Here is an 18,997-nt window from a genome sequence, read left to right as displayed (position 1 = left end):
TGTTTGTGCTTGTTCATTTCTTACCTCAGAATGACAGGATGGTTGAAGTATCAGAACGAAATGCTCTAACAGTACCACATTGGGTTAAGTCCACCTCAACAATTAGTCATACGAACAACAAAGGTCAAATGCATAGCTTTAATATATACTTAGTTTGATTCCTTAAGAATTGTTCACTGTACAGCTGCATTTTCACATTTGAGATGACTCAAAACATCAGGTTGTTGATTAATAGTATGCATATAATATATATGTTTTCCTCATGAGTTATTTCCAGCTTCGGTCAATGAAGACACATGCAATATATGATTCTAAGGCCATTACAAACACATTTAAATATATTTTACACTCAATGGACACAGTGTAAGACTAAGGAGTTAGATCATTACTGTGAACTGATAATGCATGTAGCAGCCATGACCAGCAGAGGAGACCACATCCTGGTAACACATACAGGAAACGATTCCTGTATGTGACGATTCCTTCGATTCCTGTATGTGACGATTCCTTTGATTCCTGTATGTGACGATTCCTTCGATTCCTGTATGTAACGATTCCTTCGATTCCTGTATGTGACGATTCCTTCGATTCCTGTATGTGACGATTCCTTCGATTCCTGTATGTGACGATTCCTTCGATTCCTGTATGTGACGATTCCTTCGATTCCTGTATGTGACGATTCCTTCGAATCCACAAAAATAATACTTTGGTGTGCTTTTGTTTGCCAGTTAATTTGAAAACATGAAATCTTCATTGAAATCAGTCATATTCTGTGCTTAGCAGAGCTATAACCAGATATAGTACCATTCACATATGGAGTTACAGTACTGTTCGCTGGTGAAACATTTATGACTGTGACATACAGTCAGATATATACAGTAGTAAGCTTTTGATTTCTTGACCATTTCACATCTATGATGTATATTAAAGTAAACATGTCTTTAGCATATAAACGCCATTTTGTTAGCTGTTCTTTATTGCGTTTTATAATATTTTCAATGTTGATACTATCTCTACAAGGTTGGGGCTCCCGAGTGGCGCAGTGGTCTAAGACACTGCATCACAGTACAAGAGATGTCACTGCAGTACCTGGTTTGAATCCAGACTACATCACATCCAGCCGTGATTGGGAGTCCCATAGGGCGGTGCACAATTGGCCCAGTGTTGTCAGGGTTTGGCCGGAGTAGGCCGTCATTGTAAATAATAAGTTGTTCTTAACTGCCTAGTTAAATAAAAATAAAAAAGCATTTTCAAAGTGCTATGCATCTGTAGTAAATGAAAACAGATCAGTTTCAAGCAAAACTAGATGAAATAATCTGGTATCAAGGGTTTCACATAATTTCCATAATTCAAATTCAACTCAGGAATATTGTCATCGTATGGCTAAAACCGAATTCTCTGGCTAATAAGGAAATATCTATTGTGCAAAAAAATTAACACAGCCTTAATGCCCTGTTGACATTGAACATCATATCACACTGAAATCCCATTGGTTCTTTGTTAAAATGATGAAGTGCAGCAATAAGGAATTGGAGTCAACGAGTGAGAAGAGGTGTTGTATGTCTTTGAGAGAAACACTGTTCACTACTATGGATCAGGGGCCTATACATTATGATACACCATAGCAAATGTTTTGCAACAGAAAACAAAAACAAGCATTTCTTATTGGACAAATCAGGTAGGTCCCTCCCTGTTTCAACCAAATTGCTTCTGTTTGGTTCCTAGTAAATACAACCCTGGAAGTATATGTTTCTATCCAGGATAGATGTTTCTATCCAGCCACCCTGACACAAAACAAATGACCACTACAGATAAAATACCATCCTAATGATGTATATTTATCAACTGCAGTGCTGGCCTATGGTTTCTATATGAATAAGACTTAAGCGTGTACGCTGCTACTGTATGCTTCCAAGTAAACAACATAACATATTCCAGTACCGTAAACATACATTCTAAAGTCAGTAGCTAAAAGCACTATTCAGACTGAAACATTTTGGAGTATTTGTTACGGTTGGTTAAGGACTAGCTTTAGTTTTTTAAAGTTTTCTCTGAGAATATGAAAAGTGACATAACTATCCTCTGTATCACGTCACTGTACCATACCCAGCACAACATTTCTCAGGGCAGGGAGACTTCTGTCCCACTGTACCATACCCAGCACATCATTTCTCAGGGCAGGGAGACTTCTGTCCCACTGTACCATACCCAGCACAACATTTCTCAGTCCAGGGAGACTTCTACCCACTGTACCATACCCAGCACAACATTTCTCAGGGCAGGGAGACTTCTACCCACTGTACCATACCCAGCACAACATTTCTCAGTCCAGGGAGACTTCTGTCCCACTGTACCATACCCAGCACAACATTTCTCAGTCCAGGGAGACTTCTGTCCCACTGTACCATACCCAGCACAACATTTCTCAGGGCAGGGAGACTTCTGTCCCACTGTACCATACCCAGCACAACATTTCTCAGGGCAGGGAGACTTCTGTCCCACTGTACCATACCCAGCACAACATTTCTCAGGGCAGGGAAACTTCTGTCCCACTGTACACAGAAGAACTTAATAAGATTGGACACAGCTGAGTCAATGGAAGAATAGATGTTTCAAAGTGATTTAAGACTGACTTTTGGTCTCTCAGTCTATTAGTCTACACAGACAGTGAATCCACATGCTAGAATCTAGAAGCTCAGATAGATGAATTATTTTGGGCTGTATCAATACCCTTGATGATAATATGTCCTAAATGACACTTGGGACTAGGTTCAATTGAATCCGTATTGCTGAAGTTCAGTGCTATAACGCAAATTAAATGTAAAGGCTGCATTTGTCGACTCAATCGGAAATTACCTGAACTTCGCCGAAATAGATTTAATCGAGCCCCTGGTAACATTTTAGCGGACCAAAATGGGTCCACTGATTTGCAAGATGACATGGGAAGCATGTGGTTGTATAGGTAGAGAAACAGCCAGTGGTGACTACATCAAAACCTGGAGTTAACCTACTCAGAGGCAGTTTCTGCCTCTAATTCCATAGTATGTAGTAGAGTTACAGAACAGACTGACAAGTAGTTAGGCTACACCAATATTACCCATTGTTTTCTCTTGGTCGACTTACACGGTGGTATAGTTGATGGTTGTTGAGGGTATAGTTGATGGTTGTTGGGGGTATAGTTGATGGTTGTTGGGGGTGTAGTTGATTGTTGCTGGGGTATAGTTGATTGTTGTTGGGGGTATAGTTGATGGTTGTTGGGGGTGTAGTTGATTGTTGTTAGGGGTATAGTTGATGGTTGTTGGGGTATAGTTGATGGTTGTTAGGGGTATAGTTGATGGTTGTTAGGGGTATAGTTGATGGTTGTTGGTATAGTTGATGGTTGTTGTTTATGGTTGTTGGGGGTATAGTTGATGGTTGTTGGGGGTATAGTTGATGGTTGTTGGGGTATAGTTGATTGCTGCTGGGGGTATAGTTGATGGATGTTGGGGTATAGTTGATTGTTGTTGGGGGTATAGTTGATTGTTGTTGGGGGTATAGTTGATTGTTGTTGGGGGTATAGTTGATGGTTGTTGGGGGTGTAGTTGATTGTTGTTGGGGATATAGTTGATTGTTGTTGGGGATATAGTTGATTGTTGTTGGGGGTATAGATGATGGTTGTTGGGGGTGTAGTTGATTGTTGTTGGGGGTATAGTTGATGGTTGTTGGGGGTATAGTTGATTGTTGTTGGGAGTATAGTTGATGGTTGTTGGGGGTATAGTTGATGGTTGTTGGGGGTGTAGTTAATTGTTGTTGGGGATATAGTTGATTGTTGTTGGGGATATAGTTGATTGTTGTTGGGGGTATAGTTGATTGTTGTTGGGGGTATAGTTGATTGTTGCTGGGGGTATAGTTGATTGTTGTTGGGGATATAGTTGATTGTTGTTGGGGGTATAGTTGATTGTTGTTGGGGATATAGTTGATTGTTGTTGGTGTAGTCTGTGAGGCCTGGGCTTGCACTGTCTGGTTATAAAAGGAGTAGTATTATAGCTGTGCTGTTAGTCACATTATGTAAGTGTTTAAGATCAATCCATCTGGATGAATCACAGCCTTGTCGTTTTGAAGCCATGTCACTTCACAGTTGGTGCCAGACAGTCTCAGCCAGCCTGGCATGGTGTACTCAGTTGAGTTTTGACATGGCCTGGTTGGTTTACCTCCGTAGTATTGCTATATATCCATTTGTCCTTGTCACAGTGGGGCGTGGACAGTCTCTCTCTCTCTCTCTCTCTCTCTCTCTCTCTCTCTCTCTCTCTCTCTCTCTCTCTCTCTCTCTCTCTCTCTCTCTCTCTCTCTCTCACCACTTGTGCTGACTGTGTACTGATCTCCTCTTCTCCTTCAGAGACACGCCCTCCTCCTCCTGGCTGACCCGACAGTTCTTTATGTCCTCCATCTCCACCTCGTCCTCCTTCTCCTCCTCTGGGGGGCTCTGGGCCACAGCAGGGTCCTCCTTCTCCCCCTTCACCACATCAGCCATACACACCACAGAGACTTCCCTCTGACTGTCAGGACTGGCGTTGACTATGGCAACACTACCCACCTCCAGCTTGTTCTCTAGAGGGCTTCCACTGGAGGGGCAGACTTTTGTTGGAGTCATGGTGGCGGAGACTTTCATGTGGTCCACGGTGGGGGAGATTTTCACAGTGGCCACAGTGGGAGAGACTTTGTCGGCCTTAAACCTAGCAAGGCTGTCTGCCTTGTGTTCTGGCCCTTTCATGGTGGCTTTGGCTGAGGTCGTGAACGGAGAGGAGGAGGGTGAGGTTTGTTCCACCTTGACTAAAGTAGTAGTATTACTTAGAATGCTATGAGGAGCTATAGGGGACACCATTAAGGGGGTAGGGGAGACTTTTCTGGAGGACAGGGCAGGGGAGACATTTCTGGAGGACAGGGCAGGGGATACTTGCATGGGGGTAGGGGTGGGGGAGAGATTTAAAGGAGTAGTATTGGAGGACAGTTTTCTGGAGGACAGGGCAGGGGAGACTTGCATGGGGGTAGGGGTGGGGGAGAGATTTAAAGGAGTAGTATTGGGGGACACTTTTCTGGAGGACAGGGCAGGAGAGACTTGCATGGGGGTAGGGGTGGGGGAGAGATTTAAAGGAGTAGTATTGGAAGACACTTTTCTGGAGGACAGGGCAGGGGAGACTTGCATGGGGGTAGGGGTGGGGGAGAGATTTAAAGGAGTAGTATTGGAGGACACTTTTCTGGAGGACAGGGCAGGGGAGACTTGCATGGGGGTAGGGGTGGGGGAGAGATTTAAAGGAGTAGTATTGGAGGACACTTTTCTGGAGGACAGGGCAGGGGAGACTTGCATGGGGGTAGGGGTGGGGGAGAGATTTAAAGGAGTAGTATTGGAGGACACTTTTCTGGAGGACAGGGAAGGGGAGAGATTTAAGGAGTTAGGGGAGGGGGACACCATTCTGGAGGACAGGGCAGGGGAGAGATTTAAGGGGGCAGTGGTAGGGGAGGCTTGTAAAGGGGTAGGGGTATGGGAGGCTTGTACAGGGGTATGGAAGGCTTGTATAGGGGTAGGGGAGGCTTGTACAGGGGTAGGGGAGGCTTGTACTGGGGTATGGGAGGCTTGTACAGGGGTAGGGGAGGCTTGTACAGGGGTAGGGTGGGCTTGTACAGGGGAAGTGGCAGGGGAGACATTTAAGGGGCTAGGGGCAAGGTTAGTAGGGGAGCCTGGGGTAAGGGGGAATATTTCAGGGATCATGGGGGTGACTTGTACTGGGGTGGTAATGGGGGATTCTTGTACCGGGGGCGTTAGGGGGGAAACTCCTGCTGGACTCGTGTTGGGAGAGACCGGTTCGGGAGCCTCTGTGGGGGACACTATAAAAGTGACCCTAGTGGGGGACATCTTAACAGGGGCCATCTCAGTGTCGTCAGGTGCAGCAGAGCCCATGCTGGGCTGGGACGACAGGGCCTTCACAGGGCTGGAGGTCTGCACTGGAGCAGTCTTCAACGGATCATTGAAGAGGGGTTCCTCTTCCACCACGGGCTGGCTCAGCGACACTTTGACCCCCACTGGATCACTGCCTCTGCGCAGCGAGAACAGAACTAGACTCTTCTTCCGCTTGGCCGCGGTGGCCACCACACCATTTGTGGTCTCTGTTTTGACATCTTTGAACATGCTCTGCAGGTTGTACCCCTCCTTCCTCTGGGGGTCCTCCTCATCCCCCTTCTCACTATCCAGGGCCTCCGATTGGTCCAACTGGTCGCCAGACCCCTGATCCTTCTTGTCCATGTGGGTGACTCGGAACCTGTATACAGACATCAGATAGTACTGTACATCACCACGATGAGAACCCTAGATAGCATAACCGTACACATGTAAAGTACTTAAACACAAACACAAAGGCCTCTGAATTCTCTGAATCCTAAATCACATTAGAAAACACAAAGTAGTGTAACTAGAGAGACTACAAATGTGTTCTTAATGGGTTACCAGGCAAAAACTAATTAAATAAATAAAGATGAATGTATTGTGTTGTCAAACACCCGTTCAGTGTGACTCACCTTCCCACAGCGAACACTGTGGACTCTCTCCTCTCTCCTGGCGTTCTGGGCTTATTGGTCCGAGGCACACGGCTCAGGCGGCGGGCCTTCTTGGACCGCCCTTGCACACAGAGTGTGCAGGACTTATGGTCGAGCTGGGCGCCAGAGTGCACTGTGTGGTGATGAGGTGGAATACCCCCCAGGCTCTCTTTGCGCAGTAATCTTTTGGAAAGACAATGAAATACCCATTCAGTCAGGCATGTTTATTTTCCATTCCTTTTCCAAAATCGGTCCTGGAGACCGCAAGGGGTCCTAGGTTTTTGTCCTAGCACTACACAGCTGATTCAATTCATAAAAAGCTCAATGTTTAGTTGATTATTTGAATCAACTGTGTAGTGCTAGGGCAAAAACAAAACCATGCACCCCTTGGGGTCCCGAGGAGCGTGTCTGGGAAACACTCTAGACCATGACTAAGCAAAAACATCCAAAAACATCTTTCTAAGCATCTAAACGTCATTTCTAAGCATCTGGTTTATAGTAGCATATTTGTTGTAGTCTGCCTGTGAAATAAGAGTCTCTAGTGTGATCCATCAGTCCCTCTGTTCCCCTCTCTGGCCGCCTCTGTCTGTGACCTCCCTCCCATCAGGACTGCAGCATCTCTGGGGAGTACTGTAGCTGTACTGCTGCTGTAGCTGGCTGAGAGAGGAGAGTGTGGGAAGAATACCAACGAACGCCACCGCCCTGTAGGCTGCTGTCAGTCTGACAGCACTATCTTGGTAAACAGACAGGAACACTAAAACCCTCACCCTAGAGGTGCCAAGTAAGATCATGGATCTAATTAACAAGCATAAATCTCTCCAATATACTAGTAGCACATCACAGTTATATTATCACAGCACACCACTGGGTGTGTTTCTCTAGAATACCCTCAATCATCTCTACCTAGAATGCCCTCGATCAGCTCTACCTAGAATGCTTGATATGGATGTAAGGAGAAGCACGTTGGTTGAGTGCAGTAACAGCATACTATGTAGGGAGACTATTTGTCTCTTTGCCTCACAACAAGGCAGTAAAGATCAGGTCCTCTATCCACAAAGAGTCTCAGAGTAAGAGTTTAAGTTAAAAATAAATCAGATTGTATGGACAGATCCTAGATCAGCACTCCTACTCTGAGACACTTTGTGGTTACGGGCCTAGATCCCATAACAGAGCTGCTGAGACCAAGACAACATTAAGCCAGGTGACCCCATGGGACAGATAGCCCAAGGACACACTGCATCGCGCAGGAACAGAGGGGCTGGGCACCCCACTCCATAGCTACCCGCTAGTCCCAGCATAAATACAAGCCACACAATACACTGACTTCATGACTGCCACAGGCACATAGAAATGTAGGCTACACCCATTGTTGTGGCATCTCTGAAAACACAACAGCATAAAGCAGGTGGAAACCCTGTAGTACAGTACAGGAGACCTGCATTTAAACCATATGCATTATGTACCACAGAAATACTGGTTTGTTCCAGAGAGAAATAAAGTAGGAGTATAATTACTTGAGAGGAGTTGGTGCTGTTACGAAGTAACCTTAGCTCGGCATTAAAATACTTTCACCAAAGGTGATAACACGCTGGAGTAAGACAAGGTGAATGTAAATCTACTTACACAAAAATACATTATAACTAAGTAAAATAAAAATTGATCTTAGCAATACGTACCTAGGATCATGATGTTGACATATATCCTGTTTTCCTAGCATATCCTTGAAGGCTTCCATGTTAGCTAGAAGGTAGAACACAAACATTACACACTTTTGCTAAGCACAATTTAAATTGCAGGATTTAAGTGCCAAAGGTATTGACAAAATGTAGTATCTATTAAGTTATTGCCTTCATTTTCAATGATGCACTTCAGGATTTGTTCAACGGTGTCTTGATTTTCCTCTTCTTCATCATCTGTAATATATGAAAACTTTTCTGACGAAGCAGCTTGTCGCCAAGCGTGCTTCATCATCATTCAAGATTATTAAAGGAAATTCTCAAAGTTATTGACCTGGACCGTTTTTCCTTACTTCAATGAAAGGAGCATATTTCTGTTTGTTTGTATGCTTCCACGAGATTCTACTTCCTTTAAAGTTGTTTACTTCCACTGAGGCCCATGGTTTTCAAGTACCCATTAAATAAACACTAATTCAATATGGGAAATATGACTTCTTCGTGAGTGTTCAGTGGTTACATTGGACTGAATTTAATTCAAGCTGAAATAACATCCTCTAACATAAAGAGTACAGTTTCCTGCTTGGTAAATGACCAAGGGCCTTTGGATAAAGACAGACATGTCCGAAAAACAAGGCAATCAAACAGGGAAAACGTCAGTACATAGAGTCGCAAATCAACGACTCAGACACATGTGGTGAGGGTCAATAGGTAATCACAGGTTACAAAGGGAAAACCAGCCATGTCGCGAACCCTGACGTCTTGCCCCCGGACAAGCTAAACACCTTATTTTCCCGTTTTGAGGATAACACAGTACCACTGGTCCCAAGGACTGTGGGCTCTCGGTCTGTTCATTGACTATAGCTTAGCCTTAAACACCATAGTACCCTCCAAGCTCATCATTAAGCTTGGGGCTCTGGGTCTGAACCCCGCCCTGTGCAACTGGGTCCTGAACTTCCTGACGACCTGCCCCCAGGTTGTGAAGGAAGGAAACAACACCTCCACTTCGCAGATCCTCAACACAGGGGCCCCACAAGGGTGCATGCTAAGCCTCCTCCTGTACTCCCTGTTCACCTATGACTGCATGGCCACACACGCATTCAACTCAATCATCAAGTTTGCAGACAACAGGCCTGATTACCAACAATGACAAAACAGCCTACAGGGAGGAGGTGAGGGCCCTGGTGGAGTGGTGCCAGGAAATTATCTTCTCCCTCAACGTAAACAAAAGAAGGAGCTGATCGTGGACTTCAGGAAACAGCAGAGGGAGCATTCCCCTATCCACATCGACGGGACCGCAGTGGAGAAGGTGGAAAGCTTCAAGTTCCTTGGCGTACACATCCCTGACAAACTGAAATGGTCCACCCACACAGACAGTGTGGTGAAGGTGGCGCAACAGCGGCTCTTCAAACTCAGGAGGCTGAAGAAATGTGTCTTGGCCCCTAAGAACCTCACAAACTTTTACAGATGCACAATTGAGAGCATCCTGTCAGGCTGTATCACCACCTGGTACGCAAACTGCACCGCCCAACTGTAAGGCTTTCCAGAGGGTAGTGAGGTCTGCACAATGCATCACTGTTTGCACACTGCCTGCCCTCTAGGACACCTACAGCAGCTGATGTCACAGGAAGGCCAAAAAGATAATCAAGGACAACAACCACCTGAGCCAAGGCCTGTTCACCCCACTACCATCTAGAAGGTGAGGTCAGTACAGGTGCATTAAAGCTGGGACCTAGAGACTGAAAGACAGCTTCTATCTCAAGGCCATCAGTCTGTTAAATAGCCTTCACGGCTACCACCTGGCTACTCAACCCTGCATCTTAGAGGCTGCTGCCCCATGTACATAGACATGGAATCACTGGTCACTTTAATATTAGAATACTAGTCACTTTAATAATGTTAACATACTGCTTTACTCATTTCATATGTATTACCAGAGGTGTGGACTCGAGTCACATGACTTGGACTCGAGTCAGACTCAAGTCACAAATATCATGACTTGCAACTTGACTTTGACTTTAACACCAATGACTCGTGACTTAACTTGGACTTGAGCCTTTTGACTCGAACTGACTTGATACCCTCCCCAAGCCCAAATATAAAAAATTATGCTATTAAAAAAAAGTGCAGCTCATCAACTCTTCATCTAACGGATTACAGTTTGAATCGGACAGCAGCCAATCAAATTGTGCCAGCTGAGAAAAAGTTGCGCGTGGCAGCGCAGAGGAACGTCGGCGGGTGAATTCAGATGGAGCGCTTGGAAAGATGACACCCAAAATTATTATTTTGGGATATAAAGACTACGCTGTATCAACAAAAACATATTGCAACTTGCAGAACATGCGGGAAGAAAATGACAGATGGAGGCGCAACAACTTCCAACTTTGTTTGACATTTGAAGCTGCACAAAGAACGCTAAGTCGTAGCTAATATAGCCGACAGCTATATCATTCATAACTTTGCTAGTGTAGCATGTTGGCTAACGTAACGTTAATTCAATGAGCCTCCACACAGTCAGTCAGTGTGGGAATGTGATCATTGCACCCAAGATTGAGCTACAACTGGCTAGGCAGTTAGTAGCCTAAATCCTGCCTGATGTTACTACTGTTCCTAAAGCCATTGACATATGTTAGCCTACTGTAACCACAGTGTGTGTGTGTGTGTGTGTGTGTGTGTGTGTGTGTGTGTGTGTGTGTGTGTGTGTGTGTGTGTTTGTGTGTGTGTGTGTGTGTGTGTGTGTGTGTGTGTGTGTGTGTGTGTGTGTGTGTGTGTGTGTGTGTGTGTGTGTGTGTGTGTGTGTGTGAAGGTTGGGAGATCGTGTACAAGCCTACATCGCCCGATAGCGATCCTCGATAGTCGATCTCTATTGGGGAGGGGGGTCTTTCTTATGGCTACCCATGTATTTCCATGGAAATATAAAGTTTATTTGGAAAATAATAAATATATTTTTAAAAGCATTCATGATTTACATAAATGTAATATACTAACTATAACTCTTGTTAAAAATATTAAATGGTATTACATTTGGTGAAGAGTACATTATGACTTGTTTAGGACTCGAAACTCAAAGTTTAGGACTTGAGACTTGTTGGTCTTGACTTGAGACTTGACTCGGAATTGCCTGTCTTGACTTGAGACTTACTTGTGACTTGAATGCTAAGACTAGAGACTTACTTGTGACTTGAGTGCTAAGACTAGACTTACTTGTGACTTATCGGAAATGATACCACCTCTGGATACTGTATTCTATTCTACTGTATTTTAATCATTGCAACTCCAACATTTTTTTGTATATATATATATATATTTTCTTAATTCCATTCTTATACATTTAGATGTTTGTATTGTTGTGAATTGTTAGATACTACAGCACTGTCGGAGTTAAGAACACAAGCATTTCGCTACACCTGCCCGTAACATCTGCTAAATATGTATATGTGACCAATAAGATTTTATTTAATTTGACATCAATGGATAGATCAAAAGCCAATATACAGTATATGTAAACACACTCTGACAGATCCTGGTAGATACCTACCATTCTTGTCTGGTCCCAGTTTCTGCTCACACTCCTCATCGTCCTCCTCCTCCCCAGTCCTGCAACGGTAGCCCTTCTTCTTCAGCAGGTGGCAGACCAGGAAGCCCAGGAGGCCAGTGATGAAGAAGAAGAAAACCAGGAGGAAGATCATATACGGGGGAGGGGGTTCCCCCACTGTCGATGCCTCCAGGTCGGTCATCCCTCAAAAGGGTCTTCACTCACCCTCTAACTGTAGTGTAGTCCTGTATAGCCAATGGATACACACATATGTCCTGTGGTCAGTAACGTAACCATGAAGGAGGTCCCCCACACTTATCAGAAGATGTCAACTCTTGATCCACTCAGCGGCATTGATGGGCCTGTGTGCCTGGTCTTGTAAGGCCACCTGAGTCTCCTGTCATCATGTTGTGACTAGATAATCCCTGTTCTCAACTTCCTGTGCGTACCACTGGCTTGAGACAACTTTATCTATCTCAGCAGGCAGAGAGAGCTGGGCCTGGTGGTACACGCCATTGGATGTTTTTTTACTGAGCATCTTGGCCCACACTCACTCACTCCCTCACACACCGTGCTAAATTCTACAGGCCAAGAAGTGAGGATTTCATCAACCACTCATCAACCAATATTTTGTTGTATAGTACTTGATAGTTTGTAACACCTGGTCGGCAAAATATCGCAATTTTTGTACAACAATGTTAACATTAGAATTGTTTTCAAATGTATTCCAAATTAAATACAGAAATATCTAATTTGCATAAGTATTCACACCCCTGAGTCAATGCATGTCAGAATCACCTTTGGAAGGGATTACAGCTGTGAGTCTTTAAGTCTCTAAGAGCTTTTCACACCTGAATTGTACACTATTTGCACATTATTATTTTTTAAATTCTTCAAGCTCTATCAAGTTGTTTGTTGATCATTGCTAGATAGCCATTTTCAAATCTTGCCATAGATTTTCAAGCCGATTTAAGTCAAAATTGTAACCAGACCACTTGGGAACATTCAATGTCGTCTTGGTAAGCAACTCCAGTGTATATTTGGCCTTGTGTTTTAAGTTATTGTCCTGCTGAAAGGTGAAGGTTTCTCCCAGTGTCTGTTGAAAAGCTGACTGAACCAGGTTTTCCGGTTGGATTTTGCCTGTGCTTAGTAGTATTTTTCTTTTTATCCTAAAAACTCCCTTGTCCTTGCCGATGAGAAGCATACTCATACCATGATACCACCACCATGCTTGAAAATATGAAGAGTGGTACTCAGTGATGTGTTGAATTTGCCCCAAACATTTGTATTCAGGACATAAAGTATTAGCCATTTTGTTTGCAGTTTTGCAAAAAGGATGCATATTTTGGAATATTTTCACTCTGTCATTTAGGTTAGTATTGCGGAGTAACTACAATGTTGTTGTTCCATCCTCAGTTTTCTCCCATTAAACTCTGTAAGTGTTTTAAAGTCACCATTGGCCTCATGGTAAAATCCCTGAGTGGTTTCCTTCCTCTCCGGCAACCTTTGTGTATTAATAGGATGAATAACTTCACCATATTCAAAGTCATTTTTTAAATTACCCATCTAACAATTGTCTCATCGCAACCCCTGTACGGACTCGGGAGAGGCAAAGGTCCTCGGGAGAGGCAGAGAGTCCTCCGAAACACAACACAACACAAACCCAACCCAACCTGCACTGCCTCTTTTTATTTTTTTATTTTTTGAATTTGACCCCTTTTTCTCCCCAATTTCTCCCCAATTTCGTGGTATCCAATTGTTTTAGTAGCTACTATCTTGTCTCATCGCTACAACTCCCATACGGGCTCGGAAAAGACGATGAGACATCCCGCACTGGATATCCCGCACTGCTTCTTAACAGCACGCATCCCGCACTGCTTCTTAACACAGCACGCATCCTCCTGCATCAATGTGTCGGAGGAAACACAGTGCGTGCACCTGGCAACCTTGGTTAGCGCGCACTGCGCCCGGCCCGCCACAGGAGTCGCTGGTGCGCGATGAGACAAGGATATCCCTACTGGCCAAGCCCTCGCTAACCCGGACAACGCTAGGCCAATTGTGCCTCCTGGTAGCGGCCAGTTACGACAGAGCCTGGGCGCGAACCCAGGGTCTCTGGTGGCACAGCTGGCGCTGCAGTACAGCGCCCTTAACCACTGTGCCACCCGGGAGGCCCAGCTGCACTGCTTCTTGACACAATGCACATCCAACCCATAAGTCAGCCGCGAACCCAGAATATCTGGTGGCACAGCTAGCACTGCGATGCAGTGCCTTAGACCACTGCACCACCCGGGAGGCCCTTAGGTGCCCTTCTTTGAGAGGCACACACAGAGTCCATGCAATTTATTATGTGACTTGATAAGCAAATCTTTACTCCTGAACATATTTAGGCTTGCCATAACAAAAGGGTTGAATACATCAAATAAAACATAATTCCACCTTGACATTATGGGGTATTATTGTGTGTAGGCCACTGGACAGTGATACAACATTTCAATTTAATACATGTTAAATTTAGGCTGTAACACAACAAAATGTGGAAAAAGTCAAGGGGTGTAAATACTTTCTGAATGAACTGTATAGGGCCTAGACTAGAGGTCAACAGATTAATTGGAATGGCCGATTAATTAGGGCTGATATCAAGTTTTCATAACAATCGGAAATCTGTATTTTTGGGCGCCGATTTGTATTATTATAATTATATATATATATATATATATATATATATATATATATATATATATATATATATATATATATATATATATATATATATATATACCTTTATTTATCTGGGCAAGTCAGTTAAGAACGCATTCTTATTTTCAATGACGGCCTAGGAACGGTGGGTTAACTGCCTCGTTCAGGGGCAGAACAACAGATTTTCACCTTGTCAGCCCGAGGGACCCAATCTTGCAACCTTACAAATTGGTATTTTTGGGCGCCGATTGTGTACATTCTTATTTTCAATGACGGCCTAGGAATGGTGGGTTAACTGCCTCGTTCAGGGGCAGAACAACAGATTTTCACCTTGTCAGCCCGGGGGACCCAATCTTGCAACCTTACAGTTAACTAGTCCAACGCAATAACGACTTGCCTCTCTCTCGTTGCACTCCACAAGGAGACTGCCTGTTACGCGAATGCAGTAAGCCAAGGTAAGTTGTTAGCTAGCATTAAACTTATATTATAAAAAACAATCAATCATAATCACTAGGTAATTAACTACACATGGTTGATGATATTACTAGATATTATCTAGCATGTTCTGCGTTGCATATAATCTGACTGAGCATACAAGCATACAATTATCTAAGGATCTGACTGAGCGGTGGTAGGCAGAAGCAGGCTCGTAAACATTCATTCAAACAGCACTTTTGTGCGTTTTGCCAGCAGCTCTTCGTTGTGCGTCAAGCATTGCGCTGTTTATGACTTCAAGCCTATCAACTCCCGAGATGAGGCTGGTGTAACCGAAGTGAAATGGCTAGCTAGTTAGTGCGAGCTAATAGCATTTCAAACGTCACTCGCTCTGAGCCTTCTAGTAGTTGTTGCCCTTGCTCTGCATGGGTAACGCTGCTTCGATGGTGGCTGTTGTCGTTGTGTTTCTGGTTCGAGCCCAGTGAGGAGCGGGGAGAGGGACAGAAGCTATACTGTTACACTGGCAATACTAAAGTGCCTATAAGAACATCCAATAGTCAAAGGTTAATGAAATACAAATGGTATAGAGGGAAATAGTCGTATAATTCCTATAATAACTACAACCTAAATGTTCTTACCTGGGAATATTGAAGACTCATGTTAAAAGGAACCACCAGCTTTTATATGTTCTCATGTTCTGAGCAAGGAACTGAAACGTTAGCTTTCTTACATAGCACATATTGCACTTTTACTTTCTTCTCCAACACTTTGTTTTTGCATTATTTAAACCAAATTGAACATGTTTCATTATTTACTTGAGGCTAAATTGATTTATTGATGTATTATATTAAGTTAAAATAAGTATTAATTCAATATTGTTGTAATTGTCATTATTACAGTTCAGACATATACTCCCTAGCAGATCCACCATGCAGCAGTAAAATAATATTTCCTGTGTATCTCATAGAAATATAGTACATTCCATTCTGGCTACTCTCTCAGCCTAACATGTTTACAATATGTGGGTGGAATTGGAAATGTATGGCAACTAATGTCTCAGGAAACAGAAATGTACAGTCTATCTGTCCCTCTAAATTATACCACTCACCAATAAGGTTGTCAATGGTCTAGTGTCACTGTCACAAGAGGACAAGTCCTGTATACAGCTCTGTCATACTTACAGTACATCAATGTATAATATAGATTATCAATACATCTGTTGAATTACAATGAGCTAATTTGCTAACATTGTATTTGCAGAAGAAAATGTCAGGAATCGACACAAGCCAATTGAAATATGAAGCAGAATATCTCTGCATCAGCATAAGCACGGAGAATATTGAGGTGACTCAGCAATATAATGCCCCCCATCAGGAACACACACATTGATGATTGTGTTTTTAAAGGCCCTTTCATTTTCGGGAAGCTCTGTACTCATATCATTACAAACAGAGTTTTTCAGAGAGTGGAAAATAATGTGATCCATTGCTAAGAATAGAAAGGGTCACTTGATTCAATTGTGCCATTGATTTTTATATGTGATGCCTGCAGTTGTCAGCTGTCTTTTTCACATTTTATTTCCTAGAGATGCATATGATCATTTCAAAACTCACTACAAACTGGCCATTTGAATTTGTAGTCTGTCATATCAAATACTGTTTTAGGATCTTAATTTGAGACAGTTAGCTACAGCAGGAAAATAATCCTGCAGCAACAGAAAATGTGAATTATTATGTGTTTTATAATTAATGGACATTTTTGTAGGGGTTGAAACATTTTTTGTAAGAGAAAGTGGAAATTACAAACTTCAGAAGTCTTTTTAACATCAAATACACTACAAGATTAACATGTCCTGCATTTATAGCAAAGTTCTCATTCAACAGGGTGATCAAATTAAGATCCCACAGCTGTATACGTGACCTCTACTCATCCATGGCTGACTGTTTCCACATTCTGACCCTCCTCAGTAACATAAAAATACATGATGTTTTGAATAGCCATTTCCTTTCAGATAACCTTTACTATATCTTCAACTGTGAAGAATGTACAGCTGTACAGTATTTGCATAACTGCATCAACATTAATTGTCTCAGTTCAAGTACAAGTTTAGGGCTACATGAGTGACCTTGATCTCAGTGATGACTACCTGACATGTTACTAATCATATTACAGTTAGACCTACATGAAGGCTACAGTCGTACACCATTTAGGCTACTATAAACTAAAGACAAGCAGTGGACAGGCAAGACAGCTTCTAGGCAATGGGACAATGGCCACTGTAGCCTGTTGGTAAGGCAGGGGACAGTTGAGCCACCTGAAAAAAAATCATAAACTCTATTTAGGATATACTTAACCTATCTATTTTCCTATACTTTGTTACATATGGAAACACTGTAGGCTATTTCAAGTTTAGTTGGATTTTGTAAAGTCTAGGCTCACTAGGCTATTCCTTAGTTATTTAAGCAATAAAGCCCGAGGGGGTGTGGTATATGGCCAATATACCATGGCTATTAGCCATATATCACAAACACCAGAGGTGCCTTATTGCTATTATAAACTCTTTACCAACGTAATTAGAGCAGTAAAAATAAATGTTTTGTCATACCTGTGTTATATGGTCTAATATACCACGGCAATCAGCCAATCAGCATTCAGGGCTTGAACCACCCAGTTTATAATACACCTTTATACATTGATCATAGTGCCTATGTCGGACAGCATCTAGGAATGATCAAGTTCTACTTTTGTAAGCCTATCCTTTTAACAAAAACTAGTGAAGTCCGAAAATGAGTTGTGACATTCGTGACATGGTGGCCCGTACCTACAACCGTAGCCTAAATTGAAAACCCACAACAGAGAGAGTGACCACCCCGCAGTGCACTCCATCTTTTGCAAGTTTCAGGCGGCCTCATGGCCCATGATGACACATCTGCCCTTGGTATTTTAAATGCGCTAGTAGCTACTGTACGACATGCACACGTGATGGAATTTTGACAAGGACAAATATGACAAAACCAGATATTCTTGCTGAGTCTATGGATCTGTCTGAGTCGGAACTTGACCGAGGATGCACTTGAGCGCCTGATACTGTAGCTCCATCATCGTGACTAAATCAAGCAGTCTACATAATTAATCAATGACACACTGCTGCGCTAAACTATAAATATATATATTAATTAGAATCCTATAATATCATTCACATAGTAATGTTCCAATCGCTGTGAATAGCAACATTGTAGCAATTCATTTGCTGCATCATACGCTCCCCAGGTTCAATTGCCGACTTGAACAGCCCATACGCCCATCTGTAATGAGCCGTTCCCTTTTATCATTATTTAACGAGTTGCAAAGCACCCTACTTACGTTCTTTCAGAAACATTATGAACCCGTAGTAAATGTAGATGCTATCCCGATAGGTGTGTGATCTCATATAGTAAATCCATTGAGATCCGCTACAGTTTTCTTCTGGCCAAACGAGAGCAGCTCTGGAGCAAACGGAGGGAAGGAGATTCTGCAAGTTATTTAAAGGGAAAAGAGCAACGACATATTGTGTAGCCGTTATTTTATTTTAATGCCAGATTTTTGGACTGCTACACTTTTACAATTCATCCAATTGGTCCAATTAATCGATGCAAACCAGTAGATAATTGAAAAAAATTCCACATTTGAAAGTGAAGCATTGAATAACTAATTTCAAAATTCTGCATAATCCTTACAAATGCTTACATTTGTAAGATGTTTGACTCAATAGTTGTTCTAGTAGTCCAGTTAAAAATAAACAACAATATCTACATAGACGGGTGCATTAGACATTTATCCAATAACTACAGTGATATGTTGTTTCTTGAAGAACACACCCCTTAGAACAGAAGAGTTAAAGAGGAACTGGACAAGTTTACACATGATATGGTTAAACTAAAGTGATATCAAGCTAGTTTTGTCAGCACCATGCATTATCCACATAAAGGGGAAACCATTTGGATAACCAGAAGGCTATGTGAAGGATATAGGCTAGTAAACACATAATATATATATCAAATTTGCTTACAATAAGTCATACTCATCATAAAAAGTGAACTACAGTTTTTGT

The 18,997-nt window shown here is 42.8% G+C and overlaps 1 protein-coding gene across 1 annotated transcript; it reads right to left on the bottom strand.

The window, feature by feature from the left end:
* Positions 1 to 3,863: 3,863 nt before the first annotated feature.
* Positions 3,864 to 18,396, bottom strand: LOC124010365 (uncharacterized protein DKFZp434B061-like). The gene is made up of 6 exons (XM_046322732.1): positions 18,271 to 18,396; positions 11,779 to 12,020; positions 8,415 to 8,480; positions 8,244 to 8,307; positions 6,550 to 6,750; positions 3,864 to 6,293 (listed from the first exon to the last, which is right to left on the bottom strand). The coding sequence occupies exons 2-6, from the start codon at positions 11,975 to 11,977 to the stop codon at positions 4,331 to 4,333; spliced, it is 2,493 nt and encodes an 830-aa protein (XP_046178688.1). The 5' UTR covers positions 11,978 to 12,020; positions 18,271 to 18,396; the 3' UTR covers positions 3,864 to 4,330.
* Between the last annotated feature and the right edge of the window lie 601 nt (positions 18,397 to 18,997).

This window comes from Oncorhynchus gorbuscha, linkage group LG23 (genome assembly GCF_021184085.1).
Source record: "Oncorhynchus gorbuscha isolate QuinsamMale2020 ecotype Even-year linkage group LG23, OgorEven_v1.0, whole genome shotgun sequence".
In the NCBI taxonomy this organism is placed as follows: Eukaryota; Metazoa; Chordata; class Actinopteri; order Salmoniformes; family Salmonidae; genus Oncorhynchus; species Oncorhynchus gorbuscha.
The sequence above is the reverse complement of the archived record's forward strand: the minus strand, read 5'-3'. Positions and strand labels throughout refer to the sequence as shown.